Source organism: Talpa occidentalis, unplaced genomic scaffold (genome assembly GCF_014898055.3).
Source record: "Talpa occidentalis isolate TD23 unplaced genomic scaffold, MPIMG_talOcc4v2.1 talOcc4.2, whole genome shotgun sequence".
NCBI classification, from domain to species: domain Eukaryota; kingdom Metazoa; phylum Chordata; class Mammalia; order Eulipotyphla; family Talpidae; genus Talpa; species Talpa occidentalis.
In genome coordinates this window covers 142993070-143020132 of record NW_023602073.1, presented here as the reverse complement: position 1 = coordinate 143020132, position 27063 = coordinate 142993070, and the positions used below count along the sequence as shown (strand labels likewise).

The window sequence follows — 27063 nt, the reverse complement described above, 5'->3', positions numbered from 1 at the left end:
TGTGTATGTGGGGGGGGGCGGTATGTCGGGGGGAGGGGAGGTAATCTTGCTCTGCATAGGTTTACTGGCATCTGGCCAAGAAAGTGTAAGCCTTCTGATAGCAGGCAAAAGCCAGGGGTACCCAGGAACCCCAAACTGTTAAGAGGGAAAGCCCATGTTGCCTATTTGAAGTCCACCTGTGAACATAAAAATAATCACACTGATGTGCCAAATATTTTTCATCCATGAGAGTTTCAGAGGAAATAGAGAGAAGGAGGAGTAGAGGAGAGAAGGGCTTTGAAATGCAGACTCCACATCAAAATCTGAAATCAACCATCCCCTGTATGCAAACAGGTGCTGGATGTGATGATAAAAGGCAAGAGTCTCAGCACGACAGTGTTGTAGGAGATTTGTTATTGATCTGAAAACCACAATGAGAAAGTGGCCCCCAAGCTAAGCCCTGCAAGTACATAATGAGTGGTAACTATTGAGGATCTATACTACTCTGGTAAAGATACTTTCACTGACTCTTCCCAATAAGCCCGAAGGCAGTATCACTAGAACTAAGAAAATTGAGACTCAAGATTAAGTAACCTGCTCAAATTCACACAGGTGGCAAATAAGCTTTGAGCCAACGGTTGTCCAAGTGGAGTGCCACCTGGTCACCACTCAACACTCAGCAGTGGGTGGTCTTTTCGGTCAGAGGCCTGGGAAAGCGCAGGAACCCAAGAGTCAGAGACTGTAATTTGCAATGTCAGGTTCTAAGCTCTGGTGGCAGCAGCAAATGCCATGTGCTTGTGTTTAGCAAGTGCTGTCATTACATTGCCTTCCACGAAGAAGAAAGAGAGGGTGCTGTGTGCAGGCACGTGAGGTGGGACTTCATCCTTCAAAGTCAGTCTCAGTAGCCTGTGACATGAGCTAGCAAAATGGTCACCCACTACCAGTCACAGGTTTGTGTCCACTGCTGACTGTAAATGTGTCTCTGAGGACTTAGACCACAGTCTGTCCATAGCAGGTCAGAGAATGAAAGCAGTATCTTGGGGGGAAGTTTTAAAGGCCATCAGGGGTGCTGGAGGCTGAGTGCTCATGCTTAGCTCACCTTACATTCCAGATAAGTCATCTCCCCACTACTCCCTGTTCTCAAGCTCCCATCCCAGCCTTCCTTCTGGGGATCAGGGTTACCCAAAATGAGCAAATCATGCTAATACAGAACCAAGATCAAACTGTCCCTGTGGCAGCCTGACCTTGCCTGCCCTCTGCTATCTGTGCCACCTCTGCTATCTGTGCCACCTCAGCAACCTGCAGCCTTTCCACCATTTTCTACCATCACTTTCCCAGTCCTGGACACTGTGGGACACTATGTCCCATTAGTATACATGGAATGTGTCTGCCAGACAGTGGAAACAGATGTGAGGTAGTCAAAATGGAACAATAATTAAAGCCAACCAATTAGCCAAAGCCAGCCAGCCAAAACAAACAACAAACCATACAGTTTCCGACATGACACTGACTACCGTACCACCACATCTGACCTGGCCTTTAGCGGACTCTGAGCTATCAGAAGATAAGGACAATCTAATTTTGACTTGTAACTGAAACAAGAATTATAATTAATATTTACTGAGTATTTATTTGCTATGTATAAAACATCGAGCCAAGTCCTTTGAGCTTATTCTCTCATTTAGCCCACCCAGCAAACCCAAGAGCCCGCCCAGCAGAACCAGGAGGCAGGTATGATTATCCCCAGTTTGCAATTCAAGGAATTGAGGTTGAGAGAGAGAACGTACTGTACCTGTGTGCACATGGTTGGTAAGTTACAGGGCCCACACAAGTAGGCCTGAACGTCTGAGCTCCTAAGGAAGAAAGAAGGAAAAAAGAGAGATGGAAAATGAGCCAGGGACTGGGTCTGGGTTTTACAGAACTACCAAAGTTGTATCTAAGACACGTCAAGATTTTAAAAGAAGAATTTTTAAAACTGTCATTTCAAGGTGAAAAAAAAAATGAGTTCAGGGCTAGAACGCTTCCGAGTCAAACACTGAAATCATCATTAAGTTCTGCAGTTAAAACCAAGGGGCTTTATCTTGGTAAGTGTGTCGTTACCAGACAAACCCAGGACAAGAGTTGGCGGCTACCCTTCCTATCTCCACCACCCGTGTCCCTAGGGGAGAGTTCCTAGAAATCCCCCTGCTGGGCTCTCCCAAGGCAGGATGAAAAGAACTGCGTCTTTGTTTTGCTCTGCCTAAGGCCCTTCTTTCTTTTGAAAGTGCAATCTAGTCATAACCCAAAACAGTATAAAAGTCAGTCCATTTCCTCCCTCATCACTTGTGTTCTCACCCGGTGAGTAACAAGAGTCTCGCGCAGCAGAGGCAATAACGGCATTTGGTGTTTGCCAGGTTCAACGCCGGGGTTCTGCAGGCCACCCACATGACGGGGTGCAACCTCAGATGAAGCCTGTCAAGAGAAGGTGGTAGGTGGGGAGGAAGAGAGGGGCGTGGATGAGCGATCAAATGAAAGCAAAAGACCGCAAGACTGACCCCCAGCTTGGCCCAGAGCTCTTTAGGAAAACCCTGTGCGAGGGCAATTTCCAGTTTGAGGGAAACTGCTGTGCACCCAGCTGGGTTTGGTGAGGCGAGATGGAAGGATGTCATGTTCTTCTAGTCTTCCAGTGTGGGTGGGTGGCTCCTGCTCCTGTAACACAGGCGTTCTTGTCCTGTGGTTAACAGCGATGGTCTTGGCTGTCACAAAACTACTGCCAAACCTCTCACCTAAAATATTTTTAGTTGAAAATGATGTGGTTTTGGAGGCTTTTGATAAGAGAAGTGGACACTTGTCCCTGAGCTGGTTAATTGTGTGGCCAAGTTTAAGACTGCTTGACTGGCCTTGCTTCTGTGCCTGTAAAGGAGGCCAGTAGCATTTCATAATCCAGTGTACTTGGTAATGGACAAAGGCCAACCAGTAACTGAAATGTACCTAAGAGACATGTGCTTCAATGATAAGTCACACCAAGGAGATTTGAATACAATTAAAATCTTTATTTATTACCTTTTAATCATGCATTGGGCACTACAGCTCCAGTAATTACTGCTAAATGCAGTGGCTTTCTTGTCACATACACCAGTCAAATCAATATTAATTCATGAAATACTTTCATATGAGGAATAACACCGCTGAAGTCTATTTAAAAAAAAAAAATCTTGTTACTGAATAAGAAAACTTGGGCAAATTTTTCCATTCGTTGAGTAACAGTGAGTGACCGTGGTTTCCAAAAGCGGCTCACAGAATCTTATATGGTTCTTGAAAGTAGACTCTGGCAAATGCTATCTTGCTTAATTTGTGATTTGCACCTCCTCTCATGTGGCCCTTCATTTCACAAAGAACTAGTAGGAGCTTATCTGAGGGGTTGTGCTGGGAGCTAGTGAGAGACCTGGGCACTGAGCCCTCTCTCCTTGAAGCAGGCAAATGGCCCCTTGAATGAACTAAAACTGAGATAAGTTTCCAACGGTGAGGAGCTGGGACTGTGAGAACTGATAGCAACAGAACTTGACTTAGACTGAGGGCCTGGAAGACTCCGGTGGTGACAGTACTGCTGTGACTTTCAGGGGGGTTCTGGAGGACAGCTTTGAGACGAGTGTGGGGTCCATCCAAGCAGGGGACCCCCGAAGGCTGCACTGATCACATGATCTACTAGCTGGTTCTCTCCATCCTAAGTGTGACGTCCTGAGGAAGGAGGAACCAGGATGTTAGAAGTAAGTTCGTTTGGTACGGAAGGGACTGGAAACCAGGCCCACCTGAGGATTGATTATACACTAGTGATTGCACTGCTAGGTCTGCTAAAACTATGTCATGGTGTCTTGAGGACCTCGATAATGTGTTAATAGGTCTGGATTTCACTTTGATTTAAATTTTTGTATTGATTTGCATTGACCATCCTGAGTTTGGTGAGCTCCTGTGACTTCTAAAGATGAAACCAGAGCTACAGAAGTTGATCAACCAGGAAAAACTTGGACTCTCTGACCTTCTAGCTTTCTTGGTGCCAGATGCTCAGGATGACTGGCTGCCCAGAACTTGTCGAACAAGCATGCGGAAGGGCCCAGGTTGCAAGCCTAAATACAGGCAGCTGGGCCCAGCCCTCAGCGTTAAAGGAATGTAGTAAACTCATTACTGTAGAATTATCGAGGTCAAATCCTAGCTTTTTTCTAATACTCACATGCTCTTAGCCAAAGTATTTATTAAAATGTGAACTCATTTTTAAGGTAAAGTAATATACATGGATTTTAAAATTCAGACAATAGAATCTGGTGATCAGGAATTTTTCAGGTATATACAATGTATTTTTATATATTTTTTCACATATGACTTGTACTATATAGTTTTTTCTTTTGTTTCGAATGCGTAGAACTGGGGTGTAGGCCAGATTATGGGTGGTGAGAGGATTCACCAGAAATAGAGTGGGGAGCAGAGCAGGCATATTTACTGAAATCCACTGCTGAGAGGAGCAGCTGGCAAGACAGGAGAGGTCTGCTGAGCCCTATGTGGGTCAGCTTCCGGCCTGAGGATGGAACTGTGATAGCTGTGATAGCTCTGACACTTAACCCCTAGGCCACCAGGGAGGCCCTACACAGTTTTTTTTTTTTAACCTTTATTAATAACTGTTAAAATACATCATTTTTTAATTAAATATATTGTATTTCACTTGTATGGATGTGTCATTTATTGAAACAGATCTATTAACAAACATATAGGTTGTTTTCCTGTTGGGGTTATTACAGAACAATGCTTTAGGGAACATCTTTGCTCACTTGCGCAAGTCTTTCAGCAGGATAAATTCCTAGAAGTAGAGCTGCTAGGTCCAAGGTTATGGTCATTTTCAAATTTCATATTACCAAATCGTTCAAATTATTTAAGTGAGGCTCGACTCCTTCATGCCTGTAAGCAGTGGACAAAAATGGTTTTCTCAGAGAATTCTTATAAGGATTAATCGAGATTAAGGCGTGAAAAAGCCTAGCAGGCAGCAAGCTGGCTGTGCATGAATGTTAATCTCCAACCAGAAAGATAGCTCCTTATGAATATCACGACGACTATAGATTCAGCCAGGAGCTCGGCAAATACAAAAATTGATTATAGTGAAATTTCTAGCGGTCCAATAGGATATTTTCGAGAAGACACACGTTTGAATTAACTCTAAACACCGATCTCCTGCCTGATAAACTAGGTATGACGGTCCCTCTCTGGACACATAGCCCGGGCAGGAAAAACAAAAAACTCCAGACATCTAGCGATTAAGTTGTATCTCCTAATCGTGTCTTTCGTACTTGAATGAAAATCCTGCAGCCCAACTGAGACACTCGCTGATGAATAAAACCCCCGTATCCGACTCTGAAGAAAATCCTTCGGACCCTCCCAGAGTGGAAGCCGGCAGAGGTCTCCTTTTCCACCTCGTGAAACCTGTGGTGTCCCCAAAAGCTCTGGGGGCCGGGGGTGCTCTTCCAAGCCCGCAGCACGAAGGAGATTCCCGGGGTGTCCCGGCGCGCCACCCCCCGGCGCCCGGGCCCAGGAGCCGGCGGCGGGCTGGGCGGCCATGGCTCCCCGGCGTCCCGCGCGTTGAAGGGGCGCGCGCGCCGCCGCCGCCCCGGGTGCCGACCCCGCGCCGGGGGCGTCAGGCCGCGCCCTCAGCCCCGCCGGCGCGAGGCCCGCAGCCGCCGCGGACGGGCCCCGACGCGCCGGCCCGGCCGGCCCCTGCCCGCGGCGGCCCCGGGGGTCGTGACCCGCGCCCGCCCGAGGTCACCCCCGCGCCCGGCCGGGCGGCGGCGGCGGGGGGGCCGGGCCGGGGCACCGGGCGCGCTTCCGCCGGCCCCGCGCGCGCCGCGGCCCATGGGCGGCCCGGCGGCGGGGGCGGGGGCGCAGCCGGGAGTTTCAGGAACTGGAGGCGCGGGCGGCGGCCGGAGTCGCCGAGCGCCCAGCGGCCGGGCCTGAGCGCCGACTCTCGGGCCGCGCCGCCGCCGTCGCCCTCGCCGCCCTCGCCGCCCGCCCGCCCGCCCGGCCGAGCCGCCCGGCGCGGGAGAGAAGCGGCGCCATGGCCACCAAGGTGAGCGGCGCGCGGCGGCCGGGGGTCCGCGGGCGGGCGGGCGGGCGGGCGGGAGGCCGGGGGCCGAGCGGCGCCCCGCGCGGCCCAGACACCCCGGCGGGCGCGGGGCGCGGGGGCCGTTGCCCGAGTCGGGGGCGGGCGGGCGGAGGGGGGGAGGTTCCCGCCGGCCGGGAGCTCGCTCGGCGGCGCCGCTGGGACCCCGCCGCCTCCCCGGCGTCCCGCCCCCGCCCGCCGGCCCGGCTCTCCCCGGCTCTCCCCGGCCCTCCCCGGCCCTCCCCGGGCCTCCCCGCTGCAGGCCGGAGGCAGGCGCCGCTCGGGCGCGCCGCGCTCCCGGCCGTTCCTCTCCAGTGTGGGCTTTGCCCCTCCGGGCGGCCCTTCCCCGCCTGAGGGGCCGCGGGAGCCGGCGGCGGGAGCCGGCGGCGGGGGCCGTGCGAGCGGAGGCCCGGCCGGCGACGTGGCGGAGCTCGGCGGCTGCCGGCCCGGCCCGGGGGCGCCGGGGCCTTGGGGGGCGCCTGGGCCTTGGGGTCCGCGGGCCCCTCTGCCAGCGCGACCTGCGCCCCCCCCCCCCGCGCCCTCCCTCCCGGGGCTGCAGCGCGCGGCCGGGAACCCCCGCGGGCCCCCCGTGAGGGGAGGCGGCCCTGGCGCGTGGGAGCGCGCGGCGCAAGGTCCACTTGGTGGACATCGCACCTTCCACGTCTCGTCTGAACGCGCCGGGCTTCCGTGGGGCGGGTGAAGCCCCGGTGTGGTGGTGGTCGTTGGGTTTGGTGGAGGAGAACTTGTGTTTGCGATGAGAAATTGGAAATCCTGTGAAAGAGCAGGTCGTCCGAGTCTGTCTGTCGGGGGCAATGTTTATTTTTTTCAAAGGAGAGTCTCCTGGGAACCTGTTGTTATCGAAATAATTACCTTGTTCACGTATTATTGGCGAGCTCTTCTCGGTTTTATTAGATGTGCCAGCGCTGGCCACCTTTTTAACGCATCATTTTGTGTCGCTCTTTTAAAAATAAGTTAAGCCAGAGATTTCAAAGGAATTTGATTTGGAGGCTTGTTGCCAAACCGTCCAGAAATTACTAATTAACTCGTCCTAGTTGACACTCATCTTGCAACCTTAAAGCTGTTTGTGGTAATTATCTGTGGGGTGGTGGTTGGGGTGGCGGTGTTTTGCGCTCTGATGCATGTTTCACGTATTGTCCTTTAAGTGCGCAGCTTACCAGCTGGCTATAGTAGTGAAAATTTTATATGATAGTTAAACCTGAACTCAGTTTTCCCATTAAATTGAAAAGGACAGTGGCTCTTGTACAATACTTGAGCTGCACGTGCCCTCGCCACACTCAGCCTGGAGTGCGTGTCAGCACCTCGTTTATTCCTTCCCCCTCTCTAGGCTGGTCCAGCCTGGACTCAGGACTCGGTTTCTTTCGCGGTTCCAGTGACTATTGCACATGGGACTCATCTCCACATTTGTTTATTGTGACAGACCACTTCCTTTTCCTTTTTTTTTTTTTCTTTTTTAAGAGGAGAGCAAGGAAGCACTTACTTTGAAAGGATCCTTCCTGCGTTTTCTGGCTTTCCTACTTCCTAGTGGTTTCTTGTCAAACCAAACTCTCATCGTCTGCTTGTCCTCACTCAGTAAACTCGTCCTGGCTGTCTCCCTGCCCTTCCCACCCCTTGCCCTTACTTGCACCTGAGTTTGGGTTCTTTATTCTCTTTCTGTAATTGTGTAGGTGGGGAGAACGTGCTCAGGGAGGAAGACATCTGACTTTTCATAAAATTGCAGACTTACAGAGCACTCAGGCTCACTCTACGGACATGAGGGGCTGTGAAGGAAGCGCGGTCATCTGAGTATTCCAGGTGGTGCTGGCCCTGCCACTGAGTTGACCAGACAAGGACTCCAGTTCTCTCTGTGGTTTCTTATTCTTGTTCTCTTGCAGTTTTCTTTAATTAAAAAACAAACACACTCCATTGGTATATTTACAATAGAAATAGTCTTTCAGAAGAAAAACTTTAATTAGATAATTCTTGCAGTTAGTAACTATATATTCAAAAGGAATTATTTGCTTTTTTTTTTTTTTTTAAGGGTTTTCCTCTGGAGAATGCTGGGTTCTGTTTTAAGTGCACAGGCCTTTCTCCTTTAGTAAATACAGCCAAAGGCTCCTGTAATAGAAGCCTCAGAAGGTTGTAGTTTAACAGTCATGGGGGGAACTTAAGGTTGTCTTATTTAAAAGATAAAATCTTGGGGAAGAAATTCTCCCCCACCCCCATATATAGCAAAGAGATATGAAGAAAATATGAATGGAAGTTAATCCAGAGCTATATAATTCAGCTGTGATTTCCCCATCAAAGCTAACCTTTGATAACTAATTTGGATCCTTTCATGCTTACATAGTCACTTTTAGGCCTAATCATTATAACAAGATCCTAGTAGTCCCTGATGTTACTTTTTTTTTTCCTACCACCACCATCTAAAGTTATATATTTGTGTTACAGTGCCTAACTGGTTAAATTAAGTAGAGGTGGAATGTCGAAAATACTAGTAGGAAATAAATTCTGTTCCATGGTAAATGGTGAGAACAGTTTAGCAGGCCTACTTTATGTAAGCCTGTCCTGAGCAAAACCTCTTTATTTGAAAATAGAAATATCTCTCTAAAGGGCTGTAAGGATTAAAGTGGGTTTTGATAGGTGTTTGTTTGTTTTTAACCATTCCAGTTGAACAGTAATATTTTTTCAGATGTCTGAAATAGACTGGGCAGTATTTGAATAATCAAAAGTTCGATGACATTTCGAACATAAACTAATTTCTTATTAAAGAAGGAATAGAGCTAAAGAGCACAAAAACTTTGTAGCATTTTCCCACTATGCTTGTTTTTATATTGACATCTCAAAATTATGTCAGTGTTACTTTGATTAGCCATTTATAATTTTATCAGGTTGCACAGGCTGTTGTTCCTTTCTTATGCTGTTCTGTGCCCTCTTCTCCCCCCCCCCCCTACTTTTTACAGCTTCTCTCAGCTCCAAGCATCACTCCCCCTGAGGCCTTTCCCTTCTTCCTGAGCCTGGTGCAGGGTCACACCGCGCAGACATCCCGCTGCCATTTTGCAGGGATCCTTGAGGAGGGACTGTCCCCACAGCAGGCGGGCGTCCGGGAGGCTGGGCTAAGCGTGTTGCTCATCTTGGCGTCCTCAATGGCCAGCACAGAGGCTTTTGATAAAGGATCCCTTCGCCTTCGGGGTTTTCTTGCCTCTCTTCCTTTAAAGACCAAGAAACTAGCCTCGTGAGATGAGTGTTAAGAAACCCTCTCCCACTGTGAGCTGTTGTTCTTGCACTTGTGCATTTTTTGTAAACATTTTTTTAAGTACACTTTGGGAAAGGCCCGGCTAAGCTATAGCACTGGCAGTGTTTTAAAATATAATAATTCCGTTTTACTGATTATCACATGGGAATACCAGGCTGATGTCTTAAAGAGCAAATTTCATACTGTGGAGACTTTCAAAAGAGGTCTCTTTAACCCCAGTGGGATTTTTCCGTTTATCGTTTGGTTAATGATTTCTAACTTAATTGCATTGTGATCAGAGAATCTGATTGTGCTAATACTATACCTGCAAGTTTGTCGACACTCACTTTGTACCTAGTGTGCAGTTCCCATAATGTTCACCTGTGCACTGAAGGCTATATGTTCACACGTGTGTGTCTATATCCCCTAATTGATGCGTGTGTGTTCTGCACATGTCCCTTATATTCACTTATTAATTATGCATAACTCTTATCTCCTCTGACTGACCTTTTGACAACTTGATGGAGAAGTTAAAATTGTGGATTTAGGGCCTCCCCGGTGGCGCAGCGGTAGAGTGCTGGGTTGCGAAGCTGCCCGCAGCCTCTGTAGCGCCGGTTCGATCCCCGGCTGCTCCCCGGCCACCGGAGGAGGGTCCCACAGTGTGCGCAGACCTCTCCTGCCGCCCGCTGCTCCCCTCAGCAGTGTACTTTGGTCCTTCTGCCTGCTCTGCTCCCCACTCTGGCTCTGGTGAATTCTCTCACCCTCCCGCGCTTCTGACTGTACCCAGTGCATGTATAAACAAAACAAACAAACAAATAAAAAAAAAAAAAGCCTCTATAAAAAAAAAAAATTGTGGATTTAAAAAATTTGGTTAATGTTCTTGCTCCCCACTCTGTCTCTGGTGAATCCTTTCGCCCCCGCACCTCTGTTCTACATCCCAATTATGCTACAAAATAAATAAATAAAAATAAACATGAAAAATTTGGTTGGCAATTAGTATTATCTTCCAGATTGATTGAACTTTTTATCATTACGAACTGACCCTCTTTATCTCTAGTCGTGTATTTTTTCTAAAAGGAATTTTGTCTAGGGCCTCCCTGGTGGCATAGGGGTTAAAGTCTCAGTGCTGTCAAGCTATCACCAGCCAGCGTGGCATGAGTTCGATCCCTGGCCAGGGAGCTAACCTACATGGTGCAGCAGACCTCTCTTGTTTGGCCTGCTGCTCCCCTCAACATCATATTTCAGTAGATCTGCCTGTTCTGTTGCCTGCTGTCTCTGGTGAATCCTCTCACCCCCTCCCCTGCCCCCACATCTCTGGCCTGCATCCTAGTTCTTGTATCATAAATAAGTTGAGTTGAATTTTTTTTAAATAATAAATTTTATTTTTATATTCCCCATACAATTGCAACCCCCCCCATTCTGACCCCAATCCCTCCCCTCCCGCCCCCCCACCCCCCAAAAAGTGTCTCTGGTTCATAGTTTTTTGTTGATTTTGATTTTCACTTTCTTATAGTTATTCATTTTCCTGGTCCCTTATTTAAGTTTTCTAGATTCCTGCTATGAGTGAGACCATCCGGTATTTTTCTTTTCTTTCTGGCTTATTTCGCTGAGCATGATCCCTTCCAGCGCCATCCATGTTGCTGCAAATTGCATGTGTTTATCTTTTTTGAATGCTGAGTAATATTCCATGGTATATATGTACCACATCTTCTTGATCCAGTCATCTATTTTTGGGCATTTGGGTTGTTTCCAAAGCTTAGCTATTGTAAACAGTGCTGCTATAAACATAGGGGTGCAGGTGCTCTTTGGAATTGATGTTTCTGTGTCCTTTGGGTAAATACCTAGGAGTGGAATTGCTGTTATCAGGGAAATGCAAATCAAAACTACCATGAGATACCATCTTACACCAGTGAGAATGGCACATATTAAAAAAAACTAGCAACAACAAATGTTGGCGAGGGTGTGGAGAAAAAGGAACTCTCCTGCACTGTTGGTGGGAGTGCAAACTGGTCCAACCACTATGGAGAGCTGTGTGGAGATTTCTGGACCTACTAAACATAGTTGAGTTGAATTTTACCTTTTTATCTAGTCTGCAATCTTTATGCTAGAGAGTTTTGTCTTTCAGCCGTCAAAAAGACAATGTTTTTGTCTTTCTGGCTACCATCTTTTAGATCAATTAGTCTCCTGCTCCTCCTCGTTATCTCACCTTTTTTTTTTTTTTTTTTAACCCTCTTAACTTTTTAGAAGATCTGTTTATATGACTTTAATCATCTCCCCCAATATAGTCAGTTCTTGTCCAGTATTTCATTTTTGTCTTTGCCACCACAAATTAGATATTTTGTTTCTATGTCTAAATATATATATTTTTAGTTTTAACCAAATTTTACCATCTCTTTGCTTATAATTCCTTCTTACATTTCAGTCCTTTCTGGGGTAATTTTCCTTCTGCCTTAAAATGAAGCCTGAAATTCCCATTCAGGAAGATTTGGTAAATCTCCTATGTGTGAAAATGTATTTTGCCCAGCCCTTGAAAGATATTTTCTAGGTATAAAGGTCTAGGTTGATGGTATTTTTCTCTCAGCCTACTTATAGGTACTATGTCTCTGTTTTCTCCCAAGAATCTAACTCTGTAGTATGTTCCCTTCTAGGTGGTTTGAACCTTCCCTCTGTGCCCATTTTAAGACCTTCCCATGGTTTCATCTCAGTGCGCCCTTCTGTGGATTTCGTTTACACAGGTTGAGCAATAGGGAGCGTGTGTTCAGTCTGAAGATGGGTGTTTCAGCGATTTCTAGTAGAACTTTCTGTGGTGATGGAGAGGTCCTACATCTCCAAAGACTGAGATTGTAGCCACCTGCCGCATGTGGTTAAGGAGAACTAAAATGTGATTAGCAACTGAAGAACTATGTTTTAAAATTTTCATTTTTCTTTGAGTAGCTAAATGCAGCTAATGGCAATTGTATTGGGGGTGAAAGTCTAGAAAATTCCGAGACTATTCTTTCATGATGGTGCCTTTTCCCGGAACTTTAATTAGGATGAAAAGATCCAACAGACACCTGACTTCCCAACTCTCATCCTACCATGTTTCCTTTAGACGTCATTCTGGGTCTTTTCTTTAGTTCTTACCTCCCATTTGCTGTTCTTTCTTTAGTCAGGCTTAGTCTGCTCTTGTATCCACTCAATTAATTTTCAAGTTTGTTTTTTTTTAAGTTATTTCTTTCAGATGTGCTTGTTCATCCTTTGTAGTCTTTTGTTCTTTGCTCACATTTTTATAAGCATTTTAAACACTCATGGTTTGCCTCTTTCAATTCTAATATCTGAAGTCTGATTCAGCCCTCTGTTTTTGCTCATTCTCATGGTGCTTTGCTTTCTTTGGTGTGTTTTTTTTTCTGAGTTGCTGTTTCAGAAACACCATCAGTAGTTCTGTCACCAACTACCCCAGACTGTGTGCACCCCAGACCTGAGAAGGAAGAAACGCCCCACTCCTGCATGTCCCCACATTCTTTTCTTTCTTGTGGAACCTTCCTTCACTCACCTCGGGTGACAGCCTTTTCTGAATACTGACTTTGCTGTCCTCCTGATGTAGCACCACTTGTTGATAAAATGCTTCCTTCATGGAAACAACCTGTGGCTCGGAGTCTGGCTTTCTGAGCAGGAGTGACCCGGTTACGTCAGTAAAACTTTTGCACAACAGGTTTTTCTCTTTTATCTTTGTTTTGAGGTCCTTTGGCTTCCCAGCTTGTTGCTTAATACAAGCCTTGTGAGCACTGAAACACTCCAGGATTTGGAGGCTACTCCTGGGGTAGACATGTTTTTCTCCAGGGTTCTGCTTTTACTTCCCCTATGAGCTCTCTAGAGCCTTTCTTTTTGTGCTGACTCAGCGGTGTGTTTTAAAGAGTATTTATGTGAGTCTTTTGCTGTTAAAATTGTATTCACACTCCAGTGTTTCAGTCTGGTGATATTTCATTGTATTAGCCTGCCATGCTTTCCTGAGCAAAACCAAAATCATTTATAATAGGCTGCAAAGTGAGGAAATAGAATATGGACACATAAAGTTTGTTAAATCTTTCTTTGGAGGGAAAAGGTGAAAAAGCAAAGTTATTAAGCATTTTAATTGAAACCAGTGAACAATCAGAAGCACAGATTCTGGGCATTTCATATTCCACTTGATATTTCTTTTCTTCACACACCCCCCCCCATTTTGACCATTAAAAATGCAGGATGGGTTTAGTCCTTAATCATTTCTAGGTACTGCAAGTACAGTGCTTGAGGATATTATTCAGTATGACTCAGTTCTTCTAAGCTATTTTTAGTATCTGAAAATGGAGTTACCTAGTGTCATTACCTGCTGAGGTAGGATTTAAAAGTCACCTGTTTGTGGTTGTTCATTAAGTCTTAAGAGACATAAACTTTAGGGATGAGGGCAGGAAATGCAGCTTTAGTCTGGGAATCGTTACCATTGTTATTCACAAATTCCTTCATTTGAACTTATTTTGAGCTCAGTGCCAGTTTTTCTGCCCCTAGGGGTAAGGTGTGGGAGGCGGAGGCCTAGAGGGCAGCTTGGCATGGTGGGTGGGTCCTTAAGGTGAAACTTCCCAGGGCTGGGGCTCCTGCTGCCGCCTCTGGACCAGCATAGCTTTCAGAGGAGCTAAATATTGAAATGTCTGTTTTCCCCCCAAATTCATGAATTTTAACCTTTATTCCATCACATTAGTCACTTTAAAAACACAATACATCTTGGCAATCTTGAAGTCATACTGTCTAGGAGGGTCCCTGGTATTCAGGTTGGCAGACCTTTCAGTTGCTCTTGTGTGCCTCCTATGTGTGGAGCAGGATAAAATTGGAATCCTCCCTGGGAGAGTTAACATTAAAGAGCTATTTAAAATATACCAGTTAAATGCAAGTTTAAATGTGTTTTCTAATGCCAGTCCCTGACAAAGCTGGAAAATGGAGATGTGTGTTCACAGAGGCTGTCCTCTCCCAGCCACTGCACCTGGGGACTTTAACCTGTTTTGTGTTTCTCCAGATTTTGAAAAACAAATATTTATTGCATTTATAATAAGGGAAAAAAACAGATGATTGGGTTTTTTAAATTTATTTAAAAACTTAGTCATTAGCCAGACCTCTAGAGCAGATTCTTAAATTTATCCATATTCTGTTTTAAATTATACTAAGATGAAAAAAATGTTTTAAATTATTGCTTATAAATAGTAAGTGGTGCTCCAATAGCAAAATGCTAATGTATAGAAATCCCTCTGCTAGGAGGTGCAGTAAAAGAAAGCAAGTGTAAATAAAAAAAAAATAAAAAGATAGGCAGAATAGGTTTCTTTTGCTTGAAACCAAAATAGCCTTATTTTGCATAATAAATTATTGCATAATAAAAATCATTATGTTAAAAAAAACTTCATAAAATTCCTACAAACTTTTTGACTATCCAACACTGAGCCTGGAGTTCTTAAAAATTGCTGCTTGTAAATACATTGTCCTTTTAGCCGCCGCTGCACACTTTACCTGAAGGAAAGGCAGCCAGTCCTCTGCGCAGCCAGTCCTCTGCCTGGGTCGTCTTCTCTGTACTCAGCCACCTTCGTTAGGTTTCAGAGTCCAGAACTGAATATTGAGATGTCAGTCTTTGCGTTTGCGAGTCAGACTCACTCACCAGTAGGTGCAGTGTATCCAGTGTGCTTATAAGCAAAAAGACTATAGACAATAGCGGCCTAGGGTGGAGTCCTCAGTTACAGTAGATACACTAGGTGGATTGTCTTAATCATTTAAAGCCAAGATGATGTAAAAAAAAAAATTATTTAAATTTTGATAGCACTTAAAGCTACTCTGTTCCAGTTTTTACTACTACATTGTACCTGTAATGCTGCAGTTTAAAACCCACCCCCATCCCTTTTTCACATTCTATTAGGTTTTATTTACGTGCATCAAATTTTGTTGATGTGGTCCATTTGTTTACAAGATGATACAACTTGGGGAGTGTCCAGCTTTATACCTCAACATGCACACGCCTCCCTCGCCCTCTACCAAAGCTCCACACTGCTCATGCTCTAGCACTTCACCCCCTTTCTTTCAACCCTCATTCCCCTTTTTGATAAGTGAAACCATCTTCTGCCCTTTCTGAGGTTTGTATAAACTGTTGCTTGTATTGGGCCCCTGCTGAAGCGGTCAGGATGCCTGATGGTCGTGTGACCTGAGTTTTGGGCATTAACAGTAGGTAGAGCTTCTGGACCCTCGCTGCAGCAGAGTCACCCACAGGGGCTTGTCAGGTCATGGACGGCCGGGCTCTGAGGAGGTGGGGACATTTCCACCAATTCCCAGGTGATGCTGATACTGCTTCATCTGCCAGGGAAGATGGAAAGAGAAAAGTCAGCACCTGGGTTCTGTCCATGGCTCCTCTCTAAACTCTGCAGACTGTAGTGTTGGGGGGAGGGGGGGTTACAAAGTACGCTGTATGCAGTGAGTACTTGTTTCTTGCTTAAAAGACTCTTAGAAGAGGGCCTCCCTGGTGGCGCAGCGGTTGAGCGCTGGGCTACGAAGCTGCCCACGGCCTCTGCAGCACCGGTTCGATCCCCAGCCACCAGCGAGGGTCCCACATGGCGCGCAGACCTCTCCTGCCGTACCCTCTGCTCCCCTCCTCAGTATACTTTGTCAGTCTACCTGTTCTGCTCACCGCTCTGGCTCTGGTGAATCCTCTCACCCTTCCGTGCTTCTGACTGTACCCAGTGCTTGTATAAATAAATAAATCTTAAAAAAAAAAAAAAAGACTCTTAGAAGAATAAAACCGTGATCAAGAGATGCTGAAAATCCAAAGATTAGTACAGCATTCTCAAATAAAGGCCGTTTGGCTTCTTATCAGTTTGTCATCTCAGTAACTCTTCAGTGTGGCGTTACTGGTCACCTGTTTGTGTGCACAGTGGCTTCGGCTCTACAAGGGTCTGAGATCACAGGGTGGTAAGGTAGGTTCTGCACTTGCTCACTGCCTTCCTGGTTGCTTTTTAGGCAGCTTGAAGTCGTGCTGTACAGCTTTGCATGTCATTACATTTCACAACAGTCAGTTCAGATTTATTTGCTCCTTATAATGTGCTTCTAAAGTGGTTGTATAATCAGAACAATTTTTAATTTCAGGGGGGATTACTGTGTAAAAGAAATTGATTTTTAAGTTATAATTCAGATAATATTTGTATAAATTCAGGTTATCTTCATCTCATTTGTAAGGTTGGTACCTATGCCTGTGACAAATTTGAATTTTGTCAATTTCAAATTGGACACCTCAGAGAAGTAAAATGACAAATATTTGTTAAAGCCAGAGAAAAGAAGAGTTCCTCAAGGAGAAAAAGCTATCTTTGAATAATTGATTGGTCTAGGGCTCATACTTCTGAAGGCAAAAAAAAAATAGGTCTGAGATTAAGAAGCCATCCATGTGCTGTCAATAATAAGCACTGCATGTCTAAATAAGGGTAATACAGACAAATAGGAAATCCTTGTGGGCCTTTACACCTTTCAAAGTCTTTTTGTTGGATCCAAAAGCAGCATGTGCTGTTAGTTATAGAAGGAACACGTTTGTCTTTCCCTGCCTGTGGTTAACATTACAAATTATTATGCATTAATATCAAGGAATATTTCTGGGAAATGTTAAATATGCTGCCAGAAATAAAAAACTCCATTTTCATTCAACAGTCCCTCCTAAAACTTGCAAATGCTGTAAGTGAACAATGCAGTTTCCTACTCAGGAAGAATTGACAACCTGATGGAGGAAACAGACACTATGACCTTTGTGAGACTCCACATGTGAGACTCCACATGTTAGGGGTGCTGCTCTGATGTGAGTCCCTCTATTTTTTGCATTCACTGTCACTGGAAACTTGAGTAAAAATGATTTTATGTCAGTCAAGAAGCCACAGTTTGGGGCCTCCCTGGTGGCTCACGGGGTTAAGCACAGCACTATGAAGCAATCCGCAGCCTCTGCAGCACAAGTTCTATCCCCAGCTGGCCAGGGAGCAATCCACATGGCGCAGCAGACCTCTCCTGTCTCGCCTGCTGCTGCCCTCAGCAGTGTGTTTCAGTCAATCTGCCTGTTCTGTTCCCCACTCTGTCTCTGGTGAATTCTCTCACCCCCACATCTCTGGCCTGTACCCCAGTTCTTATATGCATAAATAAATCTTTTTTAAAAAAATGCTTAAAAAAAAGCCACAGGTGGAAAATTTTAGGTAAAAATACTAATTTCATTCTCAGACATACATTAGTCCTATGTAGAAAAGGATCATTCCTCTTCTTGGGTAGGGTGATGAGTGGTGTTACATAAGGGAGGTTTGGTTTGAGGCCTCTCTGAAAGAGTTCTTTTATTAGAGGGAATGCCCTTGCATCAAGATAGGACATTTTAAAGACAGCATAAATTTCCAGTCTCCCTAGTTGTGATCTAAAACTTTATCATGGACTGGTGACGCTAAACCACTTCGGGAACAGGTGAGCAGCACTTGCGGTGCAGATGGCCTATTTCTGTCTTTTATCTAATTCTAAATCCCCAGGGCCGTGGTCATAGTGTTTTGGGATGATTAAATGGATCTGCTCCTTCGACTTCCAGTTTAGCAGTTTAGTTAAAATGTCTGGAGCTTTTGATGTGCCTGCTTGGAAATAAGTTTATGCTAGATTAGGGATTCCCAGCTGGTGGGCTTTCAGGGCAGTCTTTAAATCTATTATAAATGAACACACTTTGTTACAGACTGTGTTTCCTTTTCTCATTTGCAACACTGTCTTTAAAATGTGTATAAATTATCTTACTAATAAAATATAGCTACATTTGAAAATGCTTTTCACTTCATCATGCCTTTTTGCTGTTAATTTCTCAGTGAATTGGACTTTTGCATGATTACTGTGTGCAGGGCCACGTCTGTACCGAATTAATTTTGAGGTTGGTGGCATTTCTTTGACTCAAGTAGGTCTGTAAAATTCCACTTCATTTATTAGTTTTGTATTTCCTTTCAATTTTACATGTAGAAGAGAGATTCTGTCGTGTTTCCATTTAGAGATGCAGGGAAGGTAGATCTGTGTTGTGTGACCATGAAGTTGCTGTGTCCCGTTGCAGAGAGGGGGCTTACATCCCAGGCAGACACGACTCTTTTACTTTGGAAAGTTACCTAATGCTTTAGTTTCCTCGTCTGTAAACTACAAGCAAGAGTAGGAAGTGGGGGCATGTCCCATTGCACAGTCCAGGTGGAGAAAGATGCAGAACGAATAGAACTTTATTTTTCTGCAATAACTTACTACTTATATCCCCACCCTAGTAGGCAGTCGCACTAGAGTCTGTTCACAGGCCTGCTCTCCCAGGGAGGCATATAACCTGTGGGTGAGGATGTGTACAAAATGCATGGCCTTGGGGTTCCTCATCTTTGAACTCACCTCCTTCTCCCACAGCACGGAGGTGTGGCTCCACACGTTTAGATGTGCCCCCGCCACTTGGTGCTGTGCCCTTGCTGTGCTGTGGTGGTGGCGCCCTCTCCCCAAAACCCCTACATCTCTGTCCTGAGACAGACCTGCGATGTAGGGTCGACCTTGAAGATGTTGGGGCCGGGACAAGTCTGCTGACTGCCCTGGGAGGTGATGTATGTCCCTTTCTGCCTCTTATTTGTCAAAAGTTTGTTAAACCCGGTTTCCCAAATCTGGGTGTCTGGCCAGTTGAGTTTGACTCTTTGCCATTGCCTCTGTGTGCCTTGTTAATTCTGGTACATTAACTTTTCATACATCAAAACAAGATAAAAAGTTGTTGGAGGTATAGAGGACAAACATGCCAGCGAAACCAGAAAGCACGTTTGCTCCTAGTAGATGCGTGATGACTGCTCTACCAGGTGGAGCGTATGTGACCAGTCCCCAGCAGCGCCCCCACCGCATGCTCTCGGGGCTCCGTGTTGGTTTGTTGCTTCTGGAAACTGTCAGCACCCATGCTGGGCCTGAAGCAGTGGGGGCATGAGGAGCACAGCATTGGCGGTGAGGATTTAAAATCCCTGCCCTCAAGCAGGTGGTTTGATAGAGAGTGAGTGGAATGTGTGCACACATGGAAGAACAGAAATGTGACCCCCAAATTAAAAATTAAGGGCCTCCTCGGTGGCACAGCGGTTGAGCGCTGCGTTGTGAAGCTGCCCGCAGCCTCTGTAGCACCAGTTCGATCCCCGGCCACTGGGTGAGGGTCCCACATGGCGTGCAGACCTCTCCTGCTACCTGCTGCTCCCCTCAGCAGTGTATTTCGTCAGTCTGTCTGTTCTGCTCTCTGCTCTGGCTCTGGTGAATTGTCTCACCCTCCTGCGGTTCTGACTGTACCCAGTGCTTATATAACTAAATAAATAAATGTTAAAAATAAATAAATAAATAAATGCTTTCTCAAAATTAAAAATTAAAAATAAATAAAACCCTGCTTTCAGACAGAAATCCCTGCTCTCCTGCACCTCACATTCTAGGGGAGAGAGGGCAATAAACAACATCAGTAAGGAGAAAGATACAGCTGGGAAGGAGAAGATGTGGTGGTTTGTGAACGTGGGTGCGTGACAAGCACACAGTGTTAGATGGGATGGCCCAGGAGGCCTCTGGGAGGTGGCCCTCAAGTGATGACCTGCAGGGAGGGAGCGAGCTGGACTTTGGTGTCTAGGGAAAGGGCATCGCCCTTGGGTGGGGGGAGCAGCACCTGAACCTTGGAGGAAGCCCAGGGCCAGGTGGCCTCGAGGGGGGCCTGGGTGGGTGCACTGAGTGACACCTGAGACCTTTGTAGGTGGGGTCTTGACAGACCTAAAGGAGGGACATTTTCTTTAAAGGGGGGAGCTTGTGTTTATTGACCAAAGCTGACTGCAGGGAGTTGATATTCTGTTCACTTTTATATTGGGCTGAAGTCTTATTTCATCCCAGTAAAACTTAATTGTATCTAATTAAAGTCACTTTAGCATGATCCTGTGCTCCACTAGCCAGTCAGTGAGAGCCCTGCAGAAGTTTGCTGTTCTTCTCCAAATGGCTATGGCCTGGTCCAGTCAGTCAGTGCAAAGTAGTCTCAAATGCAGTTTTAATAATCTCTAACATGTAGGGTTTTTTATTCTATCTGATGGAAATTTTCATATCTTGTTTACTGGTTCTACTAAAAGTAAATAGATACACCTGTCAGCTCACCTGCCCCTCAGCTGTGGCATGGCTGCCCAGCTGGCATCTCTGTATTGACTGATGTGCACTCAGACAGTAAGTAAAACATTTCCAGACTCTCAGATTTTACACAAATATAAAATATTTATAACTAATACAACTGACTGTTTTTCTCTTCTAATTGGAATCTGCTGGCTAAAGCAGTTTCTTGTGTAAACTTTCCGAAGCTTCAGCAGTTCTGAGAGCAGAGTGTAAGAAAGCAATTGGCACAACTGAGAATTGGGCTAGAATATTCTTCTGAGCTTAAGAGAAGTGTGTCAGGACCCTGGCGTAGGACTGTGAGATGCAGTAAATTGTTATTCTTTCTCCAGTTCCATGAAGTGATTCTTTAATGTGAAGTATATTACTGAAATGCCATGAGTTTTATGAAAATGCCATGTCTGAGTTTTTAAGCTATCCAAGCAGTTTGGCATGTTTAATTTTAATTTTAAATTTTTATTTACAAAAATTCCAAGCATAAAGATCCGAGCAGGTCAGTACCATGCAACCCTCTGTACCTTGGCCTCGACATCGCCAACTCCTGGCCGATTTTTCTTCTTGCCTTCCTCCCCCATATCCCTTAGCCTCAGTGTTTTAAAGCAAATGACAGACTTCTTTCATGACACATATTTCAGTATATGACCAAAGGTAAAGACTTAGATAAAACACATGATTCCTGTTATCACGCTTAAAAATCAAGGCTACATCCTTAATATCTTGGTAAATCCAGTCTGATGAGCTGCGTTGTAAACGGCGCTTGTAAACTCGGCATTTGCTGTGTTTATGTTGCTTGATAGGCAGTAGGGCAAGGTCCATGTCATCCGGCCAAGCCCGCTGCGGAGGCGGCGATACGGGCACTGGCTGCGGTGGTTGACTCGCCAGCGTGAACTTAAAGTAGGTTTTGCTCTGGGTCGTTGACCGTCCCCGACATGCCCAGAGTTTCAGGGCGTGTGTGTTGCTGTCCTCCCGTCAGCTCGCAGCGCTTGGCAGGGTCCTCGGGAGACAAGGCCCTTGGAAGCCTTTCTGTGCGCTTAGGTGAGCTGGCAAGACAAAAATGCTAAGAAGCAGATTGAGACGAGGGTCACTTAAGCGTTCGTTACGTCAGAGGTGACAAGTGACCTGCCTTGCACCTCCAGGTGCCGGTGGTTGAGTCAAAAGCTGGTGAAAGTGAAGATTGAAAAGGAAATACTGCGACCCTATTTTAACTTAAAATATATAAATGTATGTTTTCTCACCGTTGCTTTGGTAGACAACTAAAATGTTTCTTGGCGTCGCCCCCCGAGCGCTCTGAGCTCTCCCTCCCGGCGCGGTGTGCCGTAGAGCTTGGCTGGGCTTTCCGTCCTGAAGAGCTGAAAAGCTGAAAACCAAGTCACAGCGTTGAGAGGATAGAGCCCCAGGTTTAGAGAAGGTTATCGCACCCCATTTGTCTTAACTGTTGTCTCAACTACGCTCACTCTGACAGTGACCTGCTTAGCAGCTTGTTTTCCTCAAGCCTCCTCAGGCGTCTCCCTTGTCTCCTTAGGAGCAGCTACTCTTCTGTCACTTCCGCGGTGACCCGAAGCCGGGCTCTAGCGGGAAGTGCGCGCCTGGATCAGCTGGGGGCCTTGCATCGCCCCTGTTTCCAGGGACCGGCCCACTAATGTGCGCGGGTCCACACAGAGCTCGGGGACCCTGGTGCGGCGCCCGCGGCTTCCCCTCTCCTGCCATTTTACTTTCGCCTGTGCTTGGTGCTTTTTATAACTTGCAGCCGGAGTAACTAGGTTTACTCTAGAGCCCGTAAAGACGTAACGACAAATAGTCTCTCTCTCAGGTGTTTCGTGGTTTTAGAAAACAGCTGTGGGAGACATAGTCAGTAGAAAAACCTAAGTGGCAACTCAGGCAGGCTGGGCGCCCACCCCCAGCACCCTGATCTGCTCCCTGCACCCCAGGACGCTCCCTTCCCCCCTGCCTTCCGTTGTAAGGGTTCCCTTTCCCGTGAGCATCTGGGGCTCTTCCTTGCTCCTTCCCTCCTGGCGTGGTGGACATGCAGCAGCTGTCTTCCGAGGGCCGACTGAGAGCCTCCAGGCCGCCGGGCAGGCCCAGGCTTCACCACCAGACTGCGTTGTGGTCCCAGTGGCTCTGCACCCCGGCTCGTGGCCCTCTGCAGTGAGTCACTCTGCCTCTGTGATGTGCCAGAGCCTCTCCTGCCCCTTTTCTAGAGGACGTTAAACTCACTATAAATGGGGGATAGTCCTCAAATAAAGGATATAAACAGAGGTCACCCTCCACTCAAGTGCTCATTGCTCCGCCCCTGAGCAGCCCCGAACTGGGCTAGACCCCGGAGTAGGACTGGGGCCACCTCTTCTGGCTCTGGGGGAAGAGGAGCTTAGGACTAGCCGGGCATCCCTCAGAGGAAAGGAGAAGGCGTGGCCGCTCTGAGCACTCCTCAGTGTGGGTTCCCGCAAGTCTGGGGGCTGAGACAAGTGTGACCTTGAAAGGATTTGGCATCTTGGAGTGGGGAGGAGGGGCTAGATTCTTAGGGTAGAGTTAGATTATGGAGCGTTTTTAATGCCAGGGAAATGAATTTGAACTTTCTCCTAGGTACAAGTTCTAGATGTGTGACTGGAGGCCTGTGTTGTCCTGAATCGCTCACAGCTGTGTGGAGCTGGCCGTCGGGAGGACAGGTGGTGGCAGGGGACCAGTTAAGGGGCCAGGATGTGGTCAGCACCGGCGTGACGGCGTGACTGCGGCGCAGGCGTGGGGCCACAGAACTGGGTTAACATTCCAGCTGCTCCATTTGTTGCTCCTTCTGCCTCAAGTCGGGTCACTCAATGCATGTAGCTTCCATCAACTTAGGGTTGTTTTGAAAACTAAGCAGTGACATAGTCTGTGAAGGGCCTCCCCTAGAGGTGGCCAGTCCCACTCCACTGTCTTCCCTTTTCATAGTGTTTGTTGGTTTGCAGGAGGGCTCACCTGGAGGCTGGCGAATTTGGGCGGAGGGCCCTTTCCTGCTGAATAGCAGGTGTCTACGCGCCCCCCTCCCTTCACCCTGCCCCCAAACAGCTTCTCTGGCTCCATGAATCCCTGGTTTTGTGTTCTTTTCTGATCCCTTGGTTGCTGTTTGGTCTTATATCTTCATTTCTACCCATAAGATTCACTCTTCTGTTTTTAATGTAATAGACTTTAAGTTCGTGCTTCAAATTCTATTTTATTTTGCTGACAATTTCCTTAGGCAGTTTTGTTTCACATCTTTAGCCTTACAGTTGTGATGCTGTAAAACCAGTTCTATGCGAGTTTTTACTAGCTGTATGAGTCCAGAAGAGCAACTGCCCTGAAGAGGACCCGCTGATAAGAGTAAATCATAGTTAAGAGTACTGACTTGCGTCCAAGTCCCAGCTTAAAAGAGGTGCCATATTCTCCAGGTGTCTCTGGTGATGACTTTAAGGAGAAACATCACTTGAGCAGCTTAAATTTGAAGACCTGTACAGCTCATTAAGTGTAGTAGGTCTTTACTAGAATATAAAATATTCTCATTCTTTCAGTAGACCAAAAGGGACTTTGCTAGTCGTCTAGCGTAACCCTGTCATTCTTCATGTGTGAAAGCCTAAAAAATAAATACCCATTGTCTTTTACCTTATACAGTAAATCTCTGGGTTTGGTGGGGTCCTGAGTGATGAAGAATTATACTTTCAGGGTAATCTTTTTTTCAAAACCAGGAAAATGTCTAATACAAAAGAAGAACCTTGAAAGGTGGGCAGGCATATGTCCTTTTTTATGCTAACTGAAAAAAAGGTGTCTGAAGTTTTCATTCACTCAGTCATTGAGCTTCTGGCAGAGAGGACAGGGAGGAGCTCCTGGGAGAAGACTGAGGCCAGGACACCTGCTGAGAGGGGCCACTTCCCACTGTGCGTCCAGGAAGGCAGGATGGCAGCCGCACCACATGTCCCACATCTTCTTTTTCTGGTTTTGGTCGTGCTTGCTTCCTTAATTTATTTTTCAGTATATTCATAGGTTTTGTAGTATATTTATATATAAATAAAACATCTTTTCTCCCCCTCCTAAATGCTAGGATATTTGCAGGACACGGCAGGGAAGGCCTGCAAAAAATCAGCATTCATTTAAACACTCCTTCCATAGGTGTACGCCAGTGTACAGTGTGTGCTCTGACTGTGCTTGTGTTTTCACACTGGACTCTCAGAGCCCTGGAGCTGGGCCTCTGTACTTGCTGCCCCCCCCCACCCCTGCCCCAAGCCTGTCCTTCATAGGCTAGCCCTGTGCTCAGATGACCTCCCAAAGCGATTTTCCTTGACCACCGTATTTAAAGTGGCCCTCCCCCGCCCATTCCTCCTCACGTCACCAATTTTTCTGTTGCACCACCGCTCCACCTGGAGCAGCCTGTGGTAGTAACCACCTGTGTGTCTCCCCCGCCCGCCCCCCCACCCCCCACCCCCGCAACATACCGATGGTGTCCAGTCAGCAGCTCTAGCAATCATGAGGATGTGGTGTTACAACTGCCGGTGACACCATTAAGCAGAAAAACCTCTAGGATATTGGGGAGAAGGGCAATTCTTCCCCAAAGGCATGGTAGAGATTTAGAAAAGTATAATTAAGAAATGTTTGGGGCAAACATTGGCATTTTGCAAGAACCTGAGATCTGTGACCACCTATTAAAAGTATTGATGCTTTTGAGTCTTTTAGTGGGTGCAGTAAACCTAGAATTAGAATGAACAAAGTTTTCATCTCAAGAAAATAGTACTTCTGTAGTTTCAAAACTGAAATAGTGAAATTAAACTTACTTGGAAATGGCAGTGAATGCACCAGCTGGACAGTGAGCACCTGCTGGGTGGCCGCTGCCGCGTGTGGGGTCGCTGGGCCCACGGTCTGCTCTGTCACACCTCTGGGCCAGGCGCTGCGCTGGGGCATGGAGCAGGAGCTGAGTGTCCGAGCCCGCGCGCCACAGCAGAGCACGCAGAAGTGACCCAGTGTGAATCCAGCGACTGGGGACTTCTGGCAGCCCTTGGAGGGCCAGTGACAGATTCAGGGATTAGAGACTGCGTCCCACAAGGGAAATCTACACAGACACTTGAATGATGACCTGGATTTTGTCAAGTGAAGACAGGGATGTTCAGATTGGGGGTTCATCAGGACACAGATGGCAGGCGCCCTTGGCAGGGTGTCATCCAGGGACACCTGCGGGTGAGGAGGGCGCAGACCTGGGGCATCACTGGTAATCATGGGGGCCTGTCTCCAAAACAGCCCAAGAAAGGGAAGAAGAAAACCAGAGGAGACACGTGGAGCCTGGGAAGCGTTTGAAGACGAGGAAGTGGGCAGGACAGCAGGTGGTGTGCGGCCAGGGCACAAGCTGGGTGAGGGCGCAGCAGGCTCTGTGTGGCTGAGCTGGAAGGCGTTGCTGGGACCCCAGGCAGAGGCGTCCCACCGCAGGAGGGCGGGAGGTGGGCCAGGCCTACCCCGAGCACCGCAGGCGGAGAGGGACAACCTAGGAGAGGCAGCACGTGTGGACAGTTAAGATGTGAATTTCTCACATGAAGAGAAAGCGTGAGCCAAAGGAGTATTTGGGGTTGAAGGGGGACTTTTTTCCTTTATGATAAAGATGTGATAGACATGCGTGCTTTTAATGCTAGTGGGAAGGGGCGAGCAGACATGTGTGAAGCCTCGTTAGAGAGCCTGCGTGTCTTCCTTGCGCTGGGGGCGATGCCTGCAGGGGAGACCCTGGAGCCTGTGCAGTGGGTCCTGAGCTGGGTTCTCAGAGTCTCCCCTCCCCCCTTCCGGTCCTCTCTCCCTCTCATTTTTGAAGTTGGAGCCAAGGTCATGTGCTGACATGTAACACCCCAAAAGTGCCCTAAAGCAAACATTTGACAGTGTGTTCTTAGTGTTAAACTCATCACATCTGCTCTGTGATCTTTGCTACTGAGTTTGAAGTATTTGGCTTTCTCTAAGCTCCTGGCAGGCCCTTGGAGAGTGTCTTCATTTCTCCGGCTTCTCTCACTGCAGCGCTGCTTCCCCGTTCTAGGCTCCAGGAGGCTGTTTCACGGGAGGAGGAAAGTGCTGTCAGAGCCATTCATTTATTCCCCACAATTACGCATTTTAATGTGTTTGTATGGTCTGTTTTTAATTGTGAAATATACATAACATAAAATTTACCATTTTAAATGGCTGAATTTTAATTTTTAGATTGAAATGTTAACTTCTGTGACGTGAATACCTTCAGTGTTGTGGAACCACCACCTCTATTTCCAGAGCTTTTTCATCCTCTCAGATAGAAACTCAGTGTTGTTCAACAGTAGCCCCCCCCACCCCACCCCCGCCCGCTGCCTCTTTTGCTTCCTGTCTCTATGAAATTACCTATTTGAGGTGCCTCGTCTAAGCGGAGTCAGCAGTGCTTGCCCGTCCGCATCTGGCTCACTTCACGGGGTGTCTTCTGAGCACGCCCACATCCCGGCTGTGTCGTTCCCTCCGGCCTCCTCACGCCTGAGCTGCGGCTCCTGCGCGCTTCATGTGTTCCTCTGTTGACGGGCACTTGGGTGCTTTCGTTTCTGATGACTGTGAATAATTGCCCTATTGTTGAATTGCCTTGTTTATT

The 27063-nt window shown here is 47.0% G+C and overlaps 1 protein-coding gene across 3 annotated transcripts in view; it reads left to right on the top strand.

Moving 5' to 3' along the window:
• Window positions 1-27063, top strand: part of SNX9 (sorting nexin 9) — a 110327-nt gene that overhangs the window by 13778 nt on the left and 69486 nt on the right. Inside the window, exon 1 of one of the 3 annotated variants that reach the window (XM_037520603.2) lies at window positions 6011-6064. The exons of 1 other annotated variant lie outside the window; for it this stretch is intronic. In XM_037520603.2, coding sequence (XP_037376500.1) covers window positions 6053-6064 — 12 coding nt within the window. In that variant the 5' untranslated portion in view covers window positions 6011-6052. Of the gene's footprint in view, window positions 1-6010; window positions 6065-18899; window positions 18924-27063 lie in introns of those variants that run through there. One more of the 3 variants, XM_054697932.1, reaches the window with a different exon arrangement.